General features: G+C 53.0%; 3 protein-coding genes across 3 annotated transcripts; 2 read left to right on the plus strand and 1 right to left on the minus strand.

Annotated features, from left to right (window-relative positions):
- Window positions 1–26: 26 nt before the first annotated feature.
- PG998_007527 (acetoacetate-CoA ligase) lies at window positions 27–2,383 on the plus strand (the record flags this gene model as incomplete). The annotated part of the gene is made up of 4 exons (XM_066874343.1): window positions 27–242; window positions 400–974; window positions 1,029–2,150; window positions 2,269–2,383. The coding sequence occupies 4 exons, from the start codon at window positions 27–29 to the stop codon at window positions 2,381–2,383; spliced, it is 2,028 nt and encodes a 675-aa protein (XP_066730288.1).
- Window positions 2,384–2,769: 386 nt separating this feature from the next.
- Window positions 2,770–4,038, minus strand: PG998_007528 (uncharacterized protein; the record flags this gene model as incomplete). Its single annotated transcript, XM_066874344.1, has 3 exons — window positions 2,770–2,937; window positions 3,103–3,817; window positions 3,950–4,038. The coding sequence occupies 3 exons, from the start codon at window positions 4,036–4,038 to the stop codon at window positions 2,770–2,772; spliced, it is 972 nt and encodes a 323-aa protein (XP_066730289.1).
- Window positions 4,039–9,090: 5,052 nt separating this feature from the next.
- Window positions 9,091–10,566, plus strand: PG998_007529 (guanine nucleotide-binding protein subunit beta 1). Its single transcript, XM_066874345.1, has 5 exons — window positions 9,091–9,239; window positions 9,429–10,147; window positions 10,203–10,292; window positions 10,349–10,468; window positions 10,531–10,566. Exons 1-5 carry the CDS (start codon window positions 9,110–9,112, stop codon window positions 10,549–10,551), a joined length of 1,080 nt encoding a protein of 359 aa, XP_066730290.1. The 5' UTR covers window positions 9,091–9,109; the 3' UTR covers window positions 10,552–10,566.
- Window positions 10,567–13,037: the final 2,471 nt, after the last annotated feature.

The following is a 13,037-nucleotide window of genomic DNA, read 5'->3' on the forward strand; positions in this document are numbered from 1 at the left end:
AAGATTCCAAGGCCTCCGACAGAAACATGACGGTTGATCATCCCGCGCCGGCCGAGCTGTGGCGGCATCCGGACCCCGAGTCCACTCACATGTACAGGTTCTTGCAACATGTGAAGGCAAAATATCAATTGGATATCAATGACTACCCAGGTCTCTACAAGTGGTCTGTTGAGAACATTGCCGACTTCTGGGCCGAGGTTTGGCATTTCTGTGGGTTGAAGGCCTCCAAACAATATGACCAAGTAAGGCGATTTCTAATAATTTCACTTACACAAAATCCCCCACCAAACCACTGCCCGAATGAATATAACCATTTGACGAAACTACTTGTGGCGGTCTATCAATTGCACGGAAGCAGGTTTGCTTTGTACAGTTTCCGATTACTGAGACCCTTGCTAGGTCCTACCCAAGGATGCCCCTATGTTTCCCCGTCCAGACTTCTTTGCCGGCTCCCTGCTCAACTTCGCGGAGAACCTACTGTTCCCGAACAACGTCGAGGAGGCCGCGCCCGTCTGCTTCACTGTTACGGAAATAGACGGCGAGACCATTACGACTACCTGGGCTGAGTTGAGGGAGTCGGTTCGACAATGCTCAAACGCTATGCGAGCATGTGGTGTTCAGCCCAAGGATGTGATTGCTGGTTTCGTTTCGAACCATGTCCAGGCTATCGTTGCCATGCTTGGTGCTGCTACTATTGGAGCCGTGTGGACAGGCATCAGTCCGGATAATGGAGTTAGCGCTGTGCTCGATCGTCTGGCGCAGATAGAGCCCAGGGTATTGTTTGCCGACAACGGCATGACTTACAACGGCAAGCCGTGGTCGAGTGTCGACAAGACCTTGCAAATAGTCGGAGAGCTAAAGACCAAGGGTCTCGAGACTGTCGTCGTGGTCAACAATATCAAGGCAGATCTTGGCTTGGATGGGCTCAAAGCCCAAGGAGTCGGTGCAGTGGACTACGAAAGCTTCTTAAACAGGTATTGTTATGAATTGGGCTTGGTATATTCTGGCTACTAATCAAATTTTGGTAGCTCCTCTGACGCACCTCTTGAGTTCGAGCAGCTACCTCCGTCTCACCCCCTTTACGTTCTTTATTCAAGCGGTACCACTGGCCTTCCCAAGGCTATCATACACACTGCACTGGGTACACTGATCCAGCATAAAAAAGAACACTTCCTCCATTCTACAATGGATCAAAACTCCCGGCTTCTCTATTACACCACAACTTCCTGGATGATGTGGCATTGGAGTATCTCGGCACTGGCCTGTGGCACCTCTCTCGTCTTGTATACTGGCTCGCCCTTCAAGCCTCATGGGTATTTATCCATACCCAAGCTTCTAGAGAAGTACGAGGTGACGCACTTTGGCACATCGGCCGCGTACCTGACAACTCTTGAGACCAACGGTGTCTACCCCTGCCAGTCCACCGACCTTTCCAAACTCCAGGCCATCTACTCCACTGCGTCCCCTTTGCCCCCTTCAACGTTTGCCTTCGTCTACAAGGCCTTTCCGCCAAAAATCAACCTTGGCTCTATCACTGGTGGCACCGACATCATCTCCCTATTCGGCGCCCCCTGTCCGTTGCTACCCGTCTACGTGGGTGAAATCCAATGCGCCGGCCTAGGAATGGCTATCGCCGTGGCCGACTCGGTGACGGGCGAGCCCACGCCGGGCGAGGACGGCGAGCTAGTTTGCCGGCAGCCATTTCCCTGCCAGCCCCTGACGTTCTGGGGTGCACAGGGCGACGCTAAGTACCGGAGTAGTTATTTCGAGCGATTCGGGCCCGACGTGTGGCACCACGGCGACTTCGTGCGCATCGACGTCCGCACCGGCGGGCTCACCATGCTCGGCCGTAGTGACGGCGTCCTCAAGCCCTCGGGCGTCCGCTTTGGCAGCGCCGAGATCTACAACATACTGACGCGCTTCTTCGCCGGCGAGATCGAGGACGCCGTCTGCATTGGCCGCCGCCGCGAGTCCGACCGTGACGAGACCGTTTGCCTCTTCGTCGTCATGTGCGATGGCAAGGTCTTTGATGGCGAGTTGCGCCAAAAGATCAAGGCCGTGGTCAAGGGCGAGTTGAGTCCTCGGCATGTACCGGGCGTCGTGGAGGAATGTGGGCCGGCTGGGATACCAAAGACCGGGAATGGAAAGAAGTGAGTTATCCCCCTTCTTTTTCTTCTTTTTCTCTCGCCCCCCCTCCTGTCTGTCTACCGGAGAGAAGGTAGGCGCATACCCGATGAAATGTGAATGCTAAAATTCATGACACCACAGGATCGAGGTTGCAGTCAAACAAATACTTTCAGGCATCAATGTCAAGACCAACGCAAGCGTGGCCAACCCGGAGGCTCTGGACTGGTTTAAGCAATGGGCGGTATCTCAGGTCTAGGTATAGGCATTTCATCGGTTAGCTATGTGTTCCCAAAAACCTGGCATATACAGCTTCTGCTATGAATAGATATAGGAGGGACGATCACCAGATTTGTTGTCATTTTGCCACTGGCGTCGGAACTTTTAAAGAGGCTAGGAGGCTGGTCTACCAGTGAATCGTCACAGCCTTCCCCTAGCTGATACTTTCATAGAGCTGCTTCAATACTGATGTGCTTCCCCTTTACAACGCCCTTGACCCAGCAAGGTTATGAGATTGTGTGGCGTGGTTCTCTCTATTCTTTTTCACTTCCGTTCCCGGCCCCTCCGATCGTATTTTTGGCTGGTCGCCCATTCACAGCTAAATCTGTTTCTACATTGACAGATAGCAATGCAGTAGTTGGATGCTCACCACATAACGTTTCTCAGCCGCTGCTTCTCCTCGTAGCCTCCAAAGATAACATCAATGCCTTTACGCGCAAGTTCGAGTATTTCCGTCCTTGTAAGTCTAAAATGTTGCTGTATGAGGCGCCACTCGTTGGATGCGGGACTCCCAAAAACGCCAACGTCATCCGTCTGGCAATACGATTAAGCTGTGAGTAAAAACCCTTATGGCTTGGACTGATCTATCGTCCCATTTATATTGGTTTTGTAACAGTGGCGTGACGGGACGAGTAAAGGGGTCGGGGTTATGGGCAGGAAAAAGGAAAGAAACAGAGAGTAGCGGGAACCACAACTTACGCAAGGCACTACCGTGACACCTTCAGCTCTCCACCACTCGCCGAAGTGATGAGCCTCGAAGCTGCCGACGATCATCTTGGCGTGCACGTTGCAGCTGAGGCAGAGCTCTAGCCCCCGGGTCGTGGCGAAGTCGCTGCTGCCCGCGCCAGGCCTGGGGGCAGTAATTCGCCGCTTGATATGTTCGGGGACATGGATCACATGTCCGAGACGGTCGGGGTCCCAGTCCATAATAGTCTGGAGCTCCGCGTCGCTCGCGCTGCACTCGGCCTCGGCAAAGTGGACGGTGACGCCCAAAAAGCCGCCGCCGCCGTTGTCGGACTTGGCCTCGCGTACGGCGGGGGTGAAGAGCGCGACGTCGCCCTTGGCCGGGTCGCCGCAGAGGTCTATGCCCACGACACCCTGGGAGCAAAACTTCCGTGCCAGGAGGACGACATCCCGGGCCTCCTGCGGCGTGTTGCGCCGGTCCATGGACAGGATCAGCTTGGCGCGGATGGAGGGATGCTCCCTCTCGGCTGCACCCATGGCGTCCAGGACAACCTGGACATAGCCGGCCTTGTCCAGACCGGCCGCCGTCATGGCGCGCGGCGTCGTGCGAAGCTCCAGGTAAACGACGCCATCGTTTGCGAAATCGGCGACGACGGCTTTGGTAGAATACACTAAGGACTCGACATCGTTGACCAAGTGATAGATGTATGACGAAAACAGGGGGAAGAAGCTAGGTTTCTAGATTCAGCATCCGAGTGGTGAGAACGAGAAACAAGGCCGTAGTGACAGGGCATGATCAAATCACTGCTTCACATGTACACATGCAAATTCGGTTGGGTAAAGGTGTCGGTGACTTCCTTACGTATTCAGGTCGTAGTCGCGTTTATCCACCGGCATCACGACGAGGGGGTCCTGGAGGTCTGTCGTCCCAGCTGCTTTCTTTTGGTCCATATCTCGTGGAGGCATTGCCGACTGATGCTCCCTGACAAGTGAGCATGGATCTAGAGAGCAGGAAACAGACGTCAGACAGTTCCTGTGTAGAAGGGGTTGACCGTGCACCGTGGTTAATGAAGGGAGCAAGCGAGGACTTCCTGGCGGGAATCTCGTTTCGGTCAATTAAGGGTCAGGTAGGGGAAGACGTGTGTTATTAGCCGACCTGGGTGCACATGGCTACAAGCTGTGCTGACAAGTGATGGGGGGGAACACAAGATTTGACGTCGACTTCCACGAACGAATCACAACGGCCCGGACCGCATGTCCTAAAGGTTGGTGGCGTGACGACATTGCGAGACGCAAAAGGCCCAAGCTTGCCTTGTGGATAGGCAGTTTGAAATATGTACCTCGATTTTGGGCATGGATACGAAGTCCATACATGTATTAGCTTGTGATCCCGAGGCCATGGTGGTGGTGATGCTGCTGCTGCCGCTGCCACTGCTGTCTGCTGTCTGTCGGACTTGCGCCTTGGGGGGTCTCGGGGCGATGCACCGATGAGGGTGTTCATGAAGCAATGGTTTCAGTGATACTCTAGCGGAAATCATCCCACCAGTCTGGCCACCAAAGAGCGAGGAGATTTGATTGAAGCTACCGGTGATGTATTGCGGCAGGAATTGGGATTAGTGACCCATCGGAACGAACCCACGATGGAGGAGTAAGCTATTGACGGAAAAGGCTGTGCAGACCCGAGCCCGTCCTAGCCGTGACTCCCGGGAAAGCAGTACGTCGTATCAGATCAGATCAATCTATCCATACTCAGGCCTACAGCTCCTGCGAGCTTCGGCGTTACACTGGATCGCAAGCAATGAGAGCCCGAAAGCGAGGAAAGCCCCGAGTCAGATGTCGCTCTCGTTCTCGCCTCTCCCGCGCAGTGAGCACGGTCAACTGAATCAGCAATGAGGCTGGCTGCGGGCTGCAGGCTGGAGGACAAGAAGCGAGGCCAAAGCTTCTAGAAGAACACCTCAATATTCAGTAAGTCAGTGCAATGCTAGCGTTACAGCAGCAGAGACCAATCTAATTAAATCTATTCCGCTTTGGGGTGGTCGCGCTCCGAAAGACTGGACCAAAAATTTCCGTCACAGGAGGTGCTGTCACCAACCACTGCGACCCCATGGGACGCAGCTAATTTCCCAGGCCGCCTTCAGAGCGACTAGGAGCGACACGCTGGAAGCCAAGTGCACTGTGCTCTGTGTGAGTGAGTGCTATTCCTGTGGTGTGCCGCCCTCGCTTCTGGAATCCCCGTATACGCCATGTATGGAGTTATCCCATGCTACGGAAATAGAATAGCGCAGCTGTGTGGGAGATATATGGGGGAACAAGCGCGTGTTTTTGGAGACATCGCGCCCTATTGCGCAACATGGAGGATATAGGGAGCAGTGCCAGATGCGTTCTGGTAGATAGACCTTAGGCGATGCGCTCCCAACTTGTACTTCTACTGGTAGTTAAATAAGCGTGGTCCTGAGCAACGTCTGCATGTACAAACTCTGCTTCTATACTGATGCTACTTGGCCCAGATTGATGTAGATCTGTAGATAGGAACTGTAATTGGCCATTTGGCGCTGCGATGACTTCTTCGCTTACGACAGAAGATGGTTTGGACGTCGGCTACGGTATATGAGATGACCGTTATGAAATACAGCGATTTCGTCCTGCCACCCTATGTATTACCACCATATGTATAAATATATACCAGTGGTTATCGGGCTATGTGGCAGTCCACCAACTTTGGGGTCCGCGAACGGACTGCTCAGCAGCTTCGGTTGAACGGGCGGCATGCGGGTTGCGCAGTGGTTGGTCTCTTCGGGGAGTCAGCGCATACTTTTGAGTTGTACCGAACGCTAGAACTGAGGATTCGGAAACTGTTTTACGAAAACCCCCGCATAGAGTCGAGTACCGAGAAGGGCGTTGCGGAGGACCGAAACAGTGGCCATCCTCGTTCAGAGAGTATCGCTGAATCTGGGTGCTCCATCTTCCGGCGAGACATGAGTCAAACGACGCTCATCAGGATTGACAGCCAGACCGGCTCTAAGTCCAGGGAAGACGACGACAACACAGTTCCGGCACTGGCCTAACGATGGCTACGAGCCTAGATCTTGACGCGTCCGGCGACGAACTGAGCTCGCCTACTTATGTGTGTACAGATTAGCTCAGCTCAGCTGGGACAAGTACAGGTACGGAGAGACTTGTCGTCGCAATTGGATGCTGAAAACGCGGGGTTCAGGCTCTTATACAGGCTACGTAGGTGCACGCAAGTGCATGCAGCTCCCAACCCCAACGTGGGTATAAGTTCTCTTATCGTGAAGAATCACATCCATCCTCGAAAAAACGGTTGTGGCCATTCGCAATTGGGCCGGCCAGGCGGTGCTTGCAGGCATGCCTGATCTCGTAAAAGGCCAAGAGCGTTGGCGTCGGCCTCAGATGCTATCCAATTCCAGTTCCGCGAAGCCCCCGGCCACTGCCCGGCAGGGGCCAGGATGGTCAGGGTGGCCAGGTTGCAGGGATTGTAGATTTGCTGCGCATGGGGGGACCCAGTGGTGGCCTCCAATTGGGATCGAAAGGAGGAGCTGCCCAGACAGGGCAGCTTGCCAGCCTTTCCTCCAGATTATGACATGTCGGCTAGATGGACGGATGGGCAGGACGTATGTATGTATGTATAGTACCTTTTGGTGGCTGACCATGACCTGAGTGGCTCTGGTGCTGCCGCTCCAGTTTCGTGTACGGTGCTCTGCGCCAGAAGAAAAGCCCGGACAGACGAACCTGATTGATGTGTGTGTGTGTGTGATTATGTGAGCATGCCGTATATGTAAAGGGAAAGCCAAGCGCCCTCCGTACGACTTCATGCAAAGGGATGGCAGAAGTCTGGACTGGTCGGATCTGCAGGACGAACTGCTGCGACCGAGCGTGCAAAGGCAGAGATGAACCCCCCTTTAAATTTACCCATATATCATGTCCTCCTTCCTCTTGTCTTCTGACGATAGGCGCAAGAAAACATGTCGTGTCCGCGTCTGGAAGGGGTCCACCGCTAGGATTTCGTCCATGTCTGAGACGGGTCACGTTAACGATTAACGGTTAACCAGCCTACTGTATCGTGGATTTTCTCGGCCTTGCACTGTTTCTTTTTCCCTGCTGCCACTGCACTGCTTTTGGGGCCTCGCCCAGGCTTCTGCCCAGGCCAGGCCGCACCGTCATTTGTAAGACGGACGGTCGATGGTTCGTCAGCATTCTTATTCCAACCAACCAACCGTCGTCAACCGGCCGGCTGCTCGGGGGCTCGGTAAAGAGCTCCTTTCCTTTTCCCTTTCTTGCCAGGACAGGCAGGCAGCAGGGCAGCCGGTCACTGACAGACAGTCGACTGATGGGAGTTATTGGAGAGATTAACGATTGACGAAATGAAAGGGAGGGGAGCTAGAGAGGAACCACCTGCAGTAGTACTTCAGTAGGTCAAATGGTCCGCCCCATTTACGATAGATGTTGTTCTAAATTGGAACCTCCGCCGACTCGACTCTACTACTGGTACATACATGCATACTCCGTACAAGGAACACCACCACCTTATCCAGGTTCCTCGCATCAACAACAACAACAACAACAATCCAAGTGCTAGCAACAGCTCTTCCTTCCTATTGTGCCACTAACCTAGTACTAGGCAATGGACTATTCGCAACCCGATTCGCTCGTAGGCACTGTATCGTGTTGTATATTACATATGCTGCCTTATCTCGTTCTCGCCGGGATAAGCAGCAAGCAGCCCTGTAAGGTGAGCGGCAGGCAGACTTTGGGCCACCTCTACCTTGACGCATTGCTAGGGCATACATACGCAAACAACCGCCTCGCTCGTTCCATTTTGCACGTACGTACATGTTTATTTGGGATCTCCATCGTGAGTTAATTGCAGCGAACATCCATATCCAGTGTAGACAACTTCCCCGTCTGGCCTACCCCCATCGTTTTTTCCTGACGGCCCCCCTGAATTTGAAATCCGAAATCAATCTCGTCGCTGCCCCACCTCTTGTACCTTCTTGGTCAGCGCACCCTCTGACCCTGCAGGCCTACCACCCACTAAAATGCACTACCTACCCTGGCGACTTTTCCCACTTGGACCTCTGTTCCCGGCGATAATCAACTGCTGTTACTGTGTCCAGGTTACATACTATGCCGTAGCTTGCGCTCCAAACTGCTTCTGACTGGTTGATCGTCGCCCCAAAGAGCATTACCGGCCCCCTGAACCTGCATTCTATGTGGATGTGGTTTGGTTTTGGTGCCGATGCATGTATGTATGTATGTATGTACTAGGCTACTGCTGCCCCCTTCTGGCCTACAGTACCCGATTGCTGCTGCGCTACTGCACACTCTGCTCGAGAGCGCTGCTTGCTCTCTCTCCCAGCTCCATCGCATCCGCCCATTTCAGTCGCAGACAGGTCCACCCTCAATCTTCAATTCACCTCTTTCTCTCCTCCCCCAAGAAACGAGCCCGCCCCGAAAAGGAATTGATGAAAGCTGGTGGCAGAAGTGGTACCTCCCTCCGCTCCGTCTACCCATACTTATCTCCCTACGACCAGACTTGGAGTACATACAAGCTGTTCTCAATCCTGCCTCTACCTGCCCCGTCTGTACTGTACACCACCCCCAAACTAAGCTAGCCTGGCTCTGGTGCGCATTGCGTGTGTGAGAGAGTGAGAGAAGAGAAGAGAGACTGAGCGTGTGTCTGTGTTTGGTTGTGTGGTGTGGTTTGCCTGCAGCCCGTCCATGCCAATCCAGTCCCGAACCGATCCCATCCAACCTTCACCACCTCTTTTTTTTATTTTTCCCTTTCCCTCTTTCTGTTGCAGGTGTGCCTCGAATCTCCACACGACGATTGACTGACCGTGACTGATTGACCGACTGAATTCTTTGATTCGGTTTCAATCCAGTCAATCACGTCGCCCTCTTCTTCCAACCGGTTCACGTCCGCAGTCACCTACCGTGCCCTTCCCAATCCCCCCATTCCCTCCTTCTCAGTCGTTCCCGGGCACCATCACAGCCATCCCCAATGGATTCGCAACGGCCGAACGATGTGTCGCCTGAGGCGATGCAGGCGCGCATTCAGCAGGCGCGTCGCGAAGCAGAGACTCTGAAGGACAGGATCAAGCGCAAGAAGGATGAGCTGGCAGACACGACTCGTAGGTCTATCCCCTATTCCGCCGCGTCTACTCGGCTATCACGACACATCCGATGTGTTCGTGTACTCAATCAACTATGACCCGACAGCATCTTGACGCGATCATACTACAAAATTTGCCCGTCGTCGTTGCATGAAACATCTACCGTCTCGCCCTAACTTTGGTTTTGCTAATGTTGTCTTTTTACAGTGCGCGCCGTGTCGCAACAATCGCACGACAGCATTCCCAGAAACCAATTGATGAAGACGAAGAGGACGCTGAAGGGTCATCTCGCCAAGATCTACGCCATGCATTGGTCTACAGACCGGAGGCATCTGGTCTCGGCCTCGCAGGATGGCAAGCTGATAATCTGGGACGCCTACACGACCAACAAAGTCCACGCCATTCCTCTCCGATCTTCCTGGGTCATGACATGCGCCTATTCCCCTAGTGGCAACTACGTTGCGTGCGGTGGTCTTGACAATATCTGCTCCATCTACAACCTGAACCAGAACCGAGACGCCCCCACACGTGTCGCCCGAGAGCTATCTGGTCACGCTGGTTACCTTTCATGCTGTCGATTCATCAACGACCGGAGCATTCTTACGTCTTCTGGTGATATGACTTGCATGAAGTGGGATATCGAGACAGGCACCAAGGTCATGGAGTTTGCCGACCATCTGGGCGACGTGATGAGCATTAGCTTGAACCCGACAAACCAGAACACCTTCATCTCTGGTGCCTGCGATGCTTTCGCGAAGCTTTGGGATATCCGAGCAGGCAAGGCTGTTCAGACGTTTGCCGGCCATGAGTCCGATATCAACGCCATTCAATTCTTCCCCGATGGCCACTCGTTCGTCACTGGATCCGACGACGCTACTTGCAGACTGTTCGATATCCGAGCTGATCGGGAGCTCAACCTCTACGGTGTAAGTCTGATTAGGATACGTGACGATTTACGGCCGGACTGACATTTTGCAACAGTCCGAATCTATTCTCTGTGGTATCACCTCTGTTGCCACCTCCGTTTCCGGTCGTCTGCTGTTTGCCGGTTATGACGACTTTGAATGCAAGGTACGAAAACAAATCCCCCCCCGGACTGATGGGAACTTGGCTCTAACAACCAACAGGTCTGGGATATTACCCGAGGTGAAAAGGTTGGCTCGCTGGTGGGTCACGAAAACCGTGTCAGCTGCTTGGGAGTTAGCAACGACGGCATCAGCCTGTGCACGGGTTCCTGGGACTCGGTGGTACGTGTTCTGTTTAAATCGTTTTGCTCGAAGTGATATTCAGAAACTAACATGAGGTACAGCTTAAAATCTGGGCCTACTAATTAAGCAACGGCTACCCTGGTGATGGGTTTGACGATAATGCCACGAGAACTGGCCTGTCGGGAGCAAAAAAAGCGTTACTGGAGCGCCTCGTCACACCTTTCCTCTGGGGTGGTTCTTTGCTAAAACTAATTTCTACCTGATACGTCCATTTTAATCTCCGAAGAGCTGGCGTATCCAGGACGAAGTCACGACAGCCTTTTTCTCAATACCAACCTTTCCTTTGACCGACGCCAACTACTTTCCGACCGCCTGCGCCACTTCCTACTTGTATTACTCCTCCGGTCAGATTTATGCATCGCCGTATGCCGCGCCGTCTCGTTTGTCTCACCGAACCATTGATCCACGCAGCGAGCCCTCTATGGCTCTGCCCAAAAATCAAGAAAATACAAGAGACGTGTTCGCCCGATCTACAAACATGCCGGCATAGGCTTCACACGAATGCCCGCTTCATTGTTGCTGTGGCTCTGGACTAGTGCAGCAGCAACACCCTTTTATTCGTCCTTCCAAGGGCTTCTTTGTCTATACCAAAAGGCTTCTTTTCACCGAAAATGTTTCTTGCGCTAAACATGTTGATTCACGTTCTTGCGTTTACTTGACACCCCGATTTTGTTATGGTAGATGGGGCGAAAGGAACACGCATACCTGCGGGTATAAGTCGAAATTCTCCGAGGGCCAGGAAATCACGACAGTCACCTGAACACGACTACCACACATAGCAGATGGGCATCATATTTGAGGCGTGGGTGGCGGTCTTTCACTTGTACGGCTTCACTGGTCTCTTCGTTCTTCTTGTAGTTCCTTGCGTTTTAGGGTCAGCGTGTGCTGGGTGGGCGATGGGGAGATGTGGCTAGAAGAGGCTGAGACGATGGGAAGCCAGAGAGGTGTGGATATCACTGCGGCATAGTTGCTGCACATCTACGACGAGAACCTCTTGATGTTGTCTGTGTATCATAATGACGCTGAATGCTCAGATCATACCCCTTGTGCCCAATATTACTACTACTTCAGAAGTTCCGGTGTTCCTTTCCAGTGTCTTGCAGGTGACGAAAACAATGTATACAGTAGGAGAAAGCTTAAATCTCGCGAGACGTATTTGCTGAGGAGATACGAGGCCTGAAAACATGGTTAAATGCAATGATTGGCAAGAGGAGGTGGTGCTTGAAGGGAGGGGGGCTTACGTGACGGGGGGAGCACTTGCATCATGTAAGCCCTATCATGACAGCACGCATAACCCTGTTCTGTGTGCCGGTACTTTTGCCCCTCACGCGCAATATAGCACTTATGATTCCAGTGAATCTATGACGGAAAAGCGAACTCTCACTACTTGCCACAAGTCACTGCAGAACATGGACGTTGCTTAGGTTCGCGTGGAACGGCCGTTAGACAAGCAAACGTCGCGATATAGTTTGGCAAAACCGGTGTTTGGTTGATGATATGGGAAACTAATATTCGGAAGGCCACCAATAAGGGGCAGTATTGCAAAGTCGTTGCCTAGCAAGTACCTGTGAGACTGACATACAAGCCTTCGGTATAGAGTGCTTGGTGGTATCCCACCTCTCCTCTCAACATCAGTCACATCGGGGTTTTGTTACCAATTCCAGGGAAGTCAAAAACGTTAGATCAAACCCGGAAATACTCCGCGGGCCGGCCAAAGCTTGGCTAGATCGTGACAGATGGGTAGCAGATATAGCCGATCCCTGACGGGGGAACCAACTGGGGACAGCTCGCGGACCTGTCTCCGCGCGATGTTTGGTTCGACGTAGGCATATGGAATCCAGCCCCTCGGCGCGCCCAGGGTGGCAGGATTCAACAGACACATGTCGTCCAACTCCGGCGACGCCTAGTTCCGGGTCAACGGACAAGATCGGCGATGGAGAGAAACTTAAAAAAACAAACTCCATCCCCTCCTTTTCGTCCATCGCTTGGAGTCCATGTTGAACAGTGTCACTGGGAAAGGGGGCATTCTGGGTTTCTTTGTCCCCGCCATCAAGAGTGCGGAAAACGATTGTGTAAACTATGATTTTCGGGCTGCGATGATTTACCTTCACAGCATTCTGAAGGACGCTGCCTGATCGGGATGTCACCGTTGAATCGCAAGAGAGGCCTATCCTGTGGCCCCAAGAGCCGGCCAGCAAAGTCAACCGAACAAGCACATCGCCCCGTCCACCGTCTCTTCACACTAAGGACACTAGCAATGGCGAAACTGGGAGGTAGGGACGGGAACTGATGTGATAAGCCGTTAACATATCTGCCAAGACCTGTCAAACTCATACAACTTCCCTACGTGGTATGGGACTGAACAGACCAAAAGACAATCATGAGGAGAGCCCGTGGTGGTGGCGAAGGGAAACCATCGAGTGCATTCATGATGGAATCTCACGAACCTTGCGCTGTGATCGGCGACGCTCTGCCTTGGTAAAGGGGCTAGTCAGACGCGTGTACACTTCTCTGAAGTCCTCCAGACCCGGCCTAGTAATATTTCAGT

This window comes from Apiospora kogelbergensis, assembly GCF_038363985.1.
Source record: "Apiospora kogelbergensis strain CBS 113332 chromosome Unknown utg000005l_segment0_segment0, whole genome shotgun sequence".
Taxonomy (NCBI): domain Eukaryota; kingdom Fungi; phylum Ascomycota; class Sordariomycetes; order Amphisphaeriales; family Apiosporaceae; genus Apiospora; species Apiospora kogelbergensis.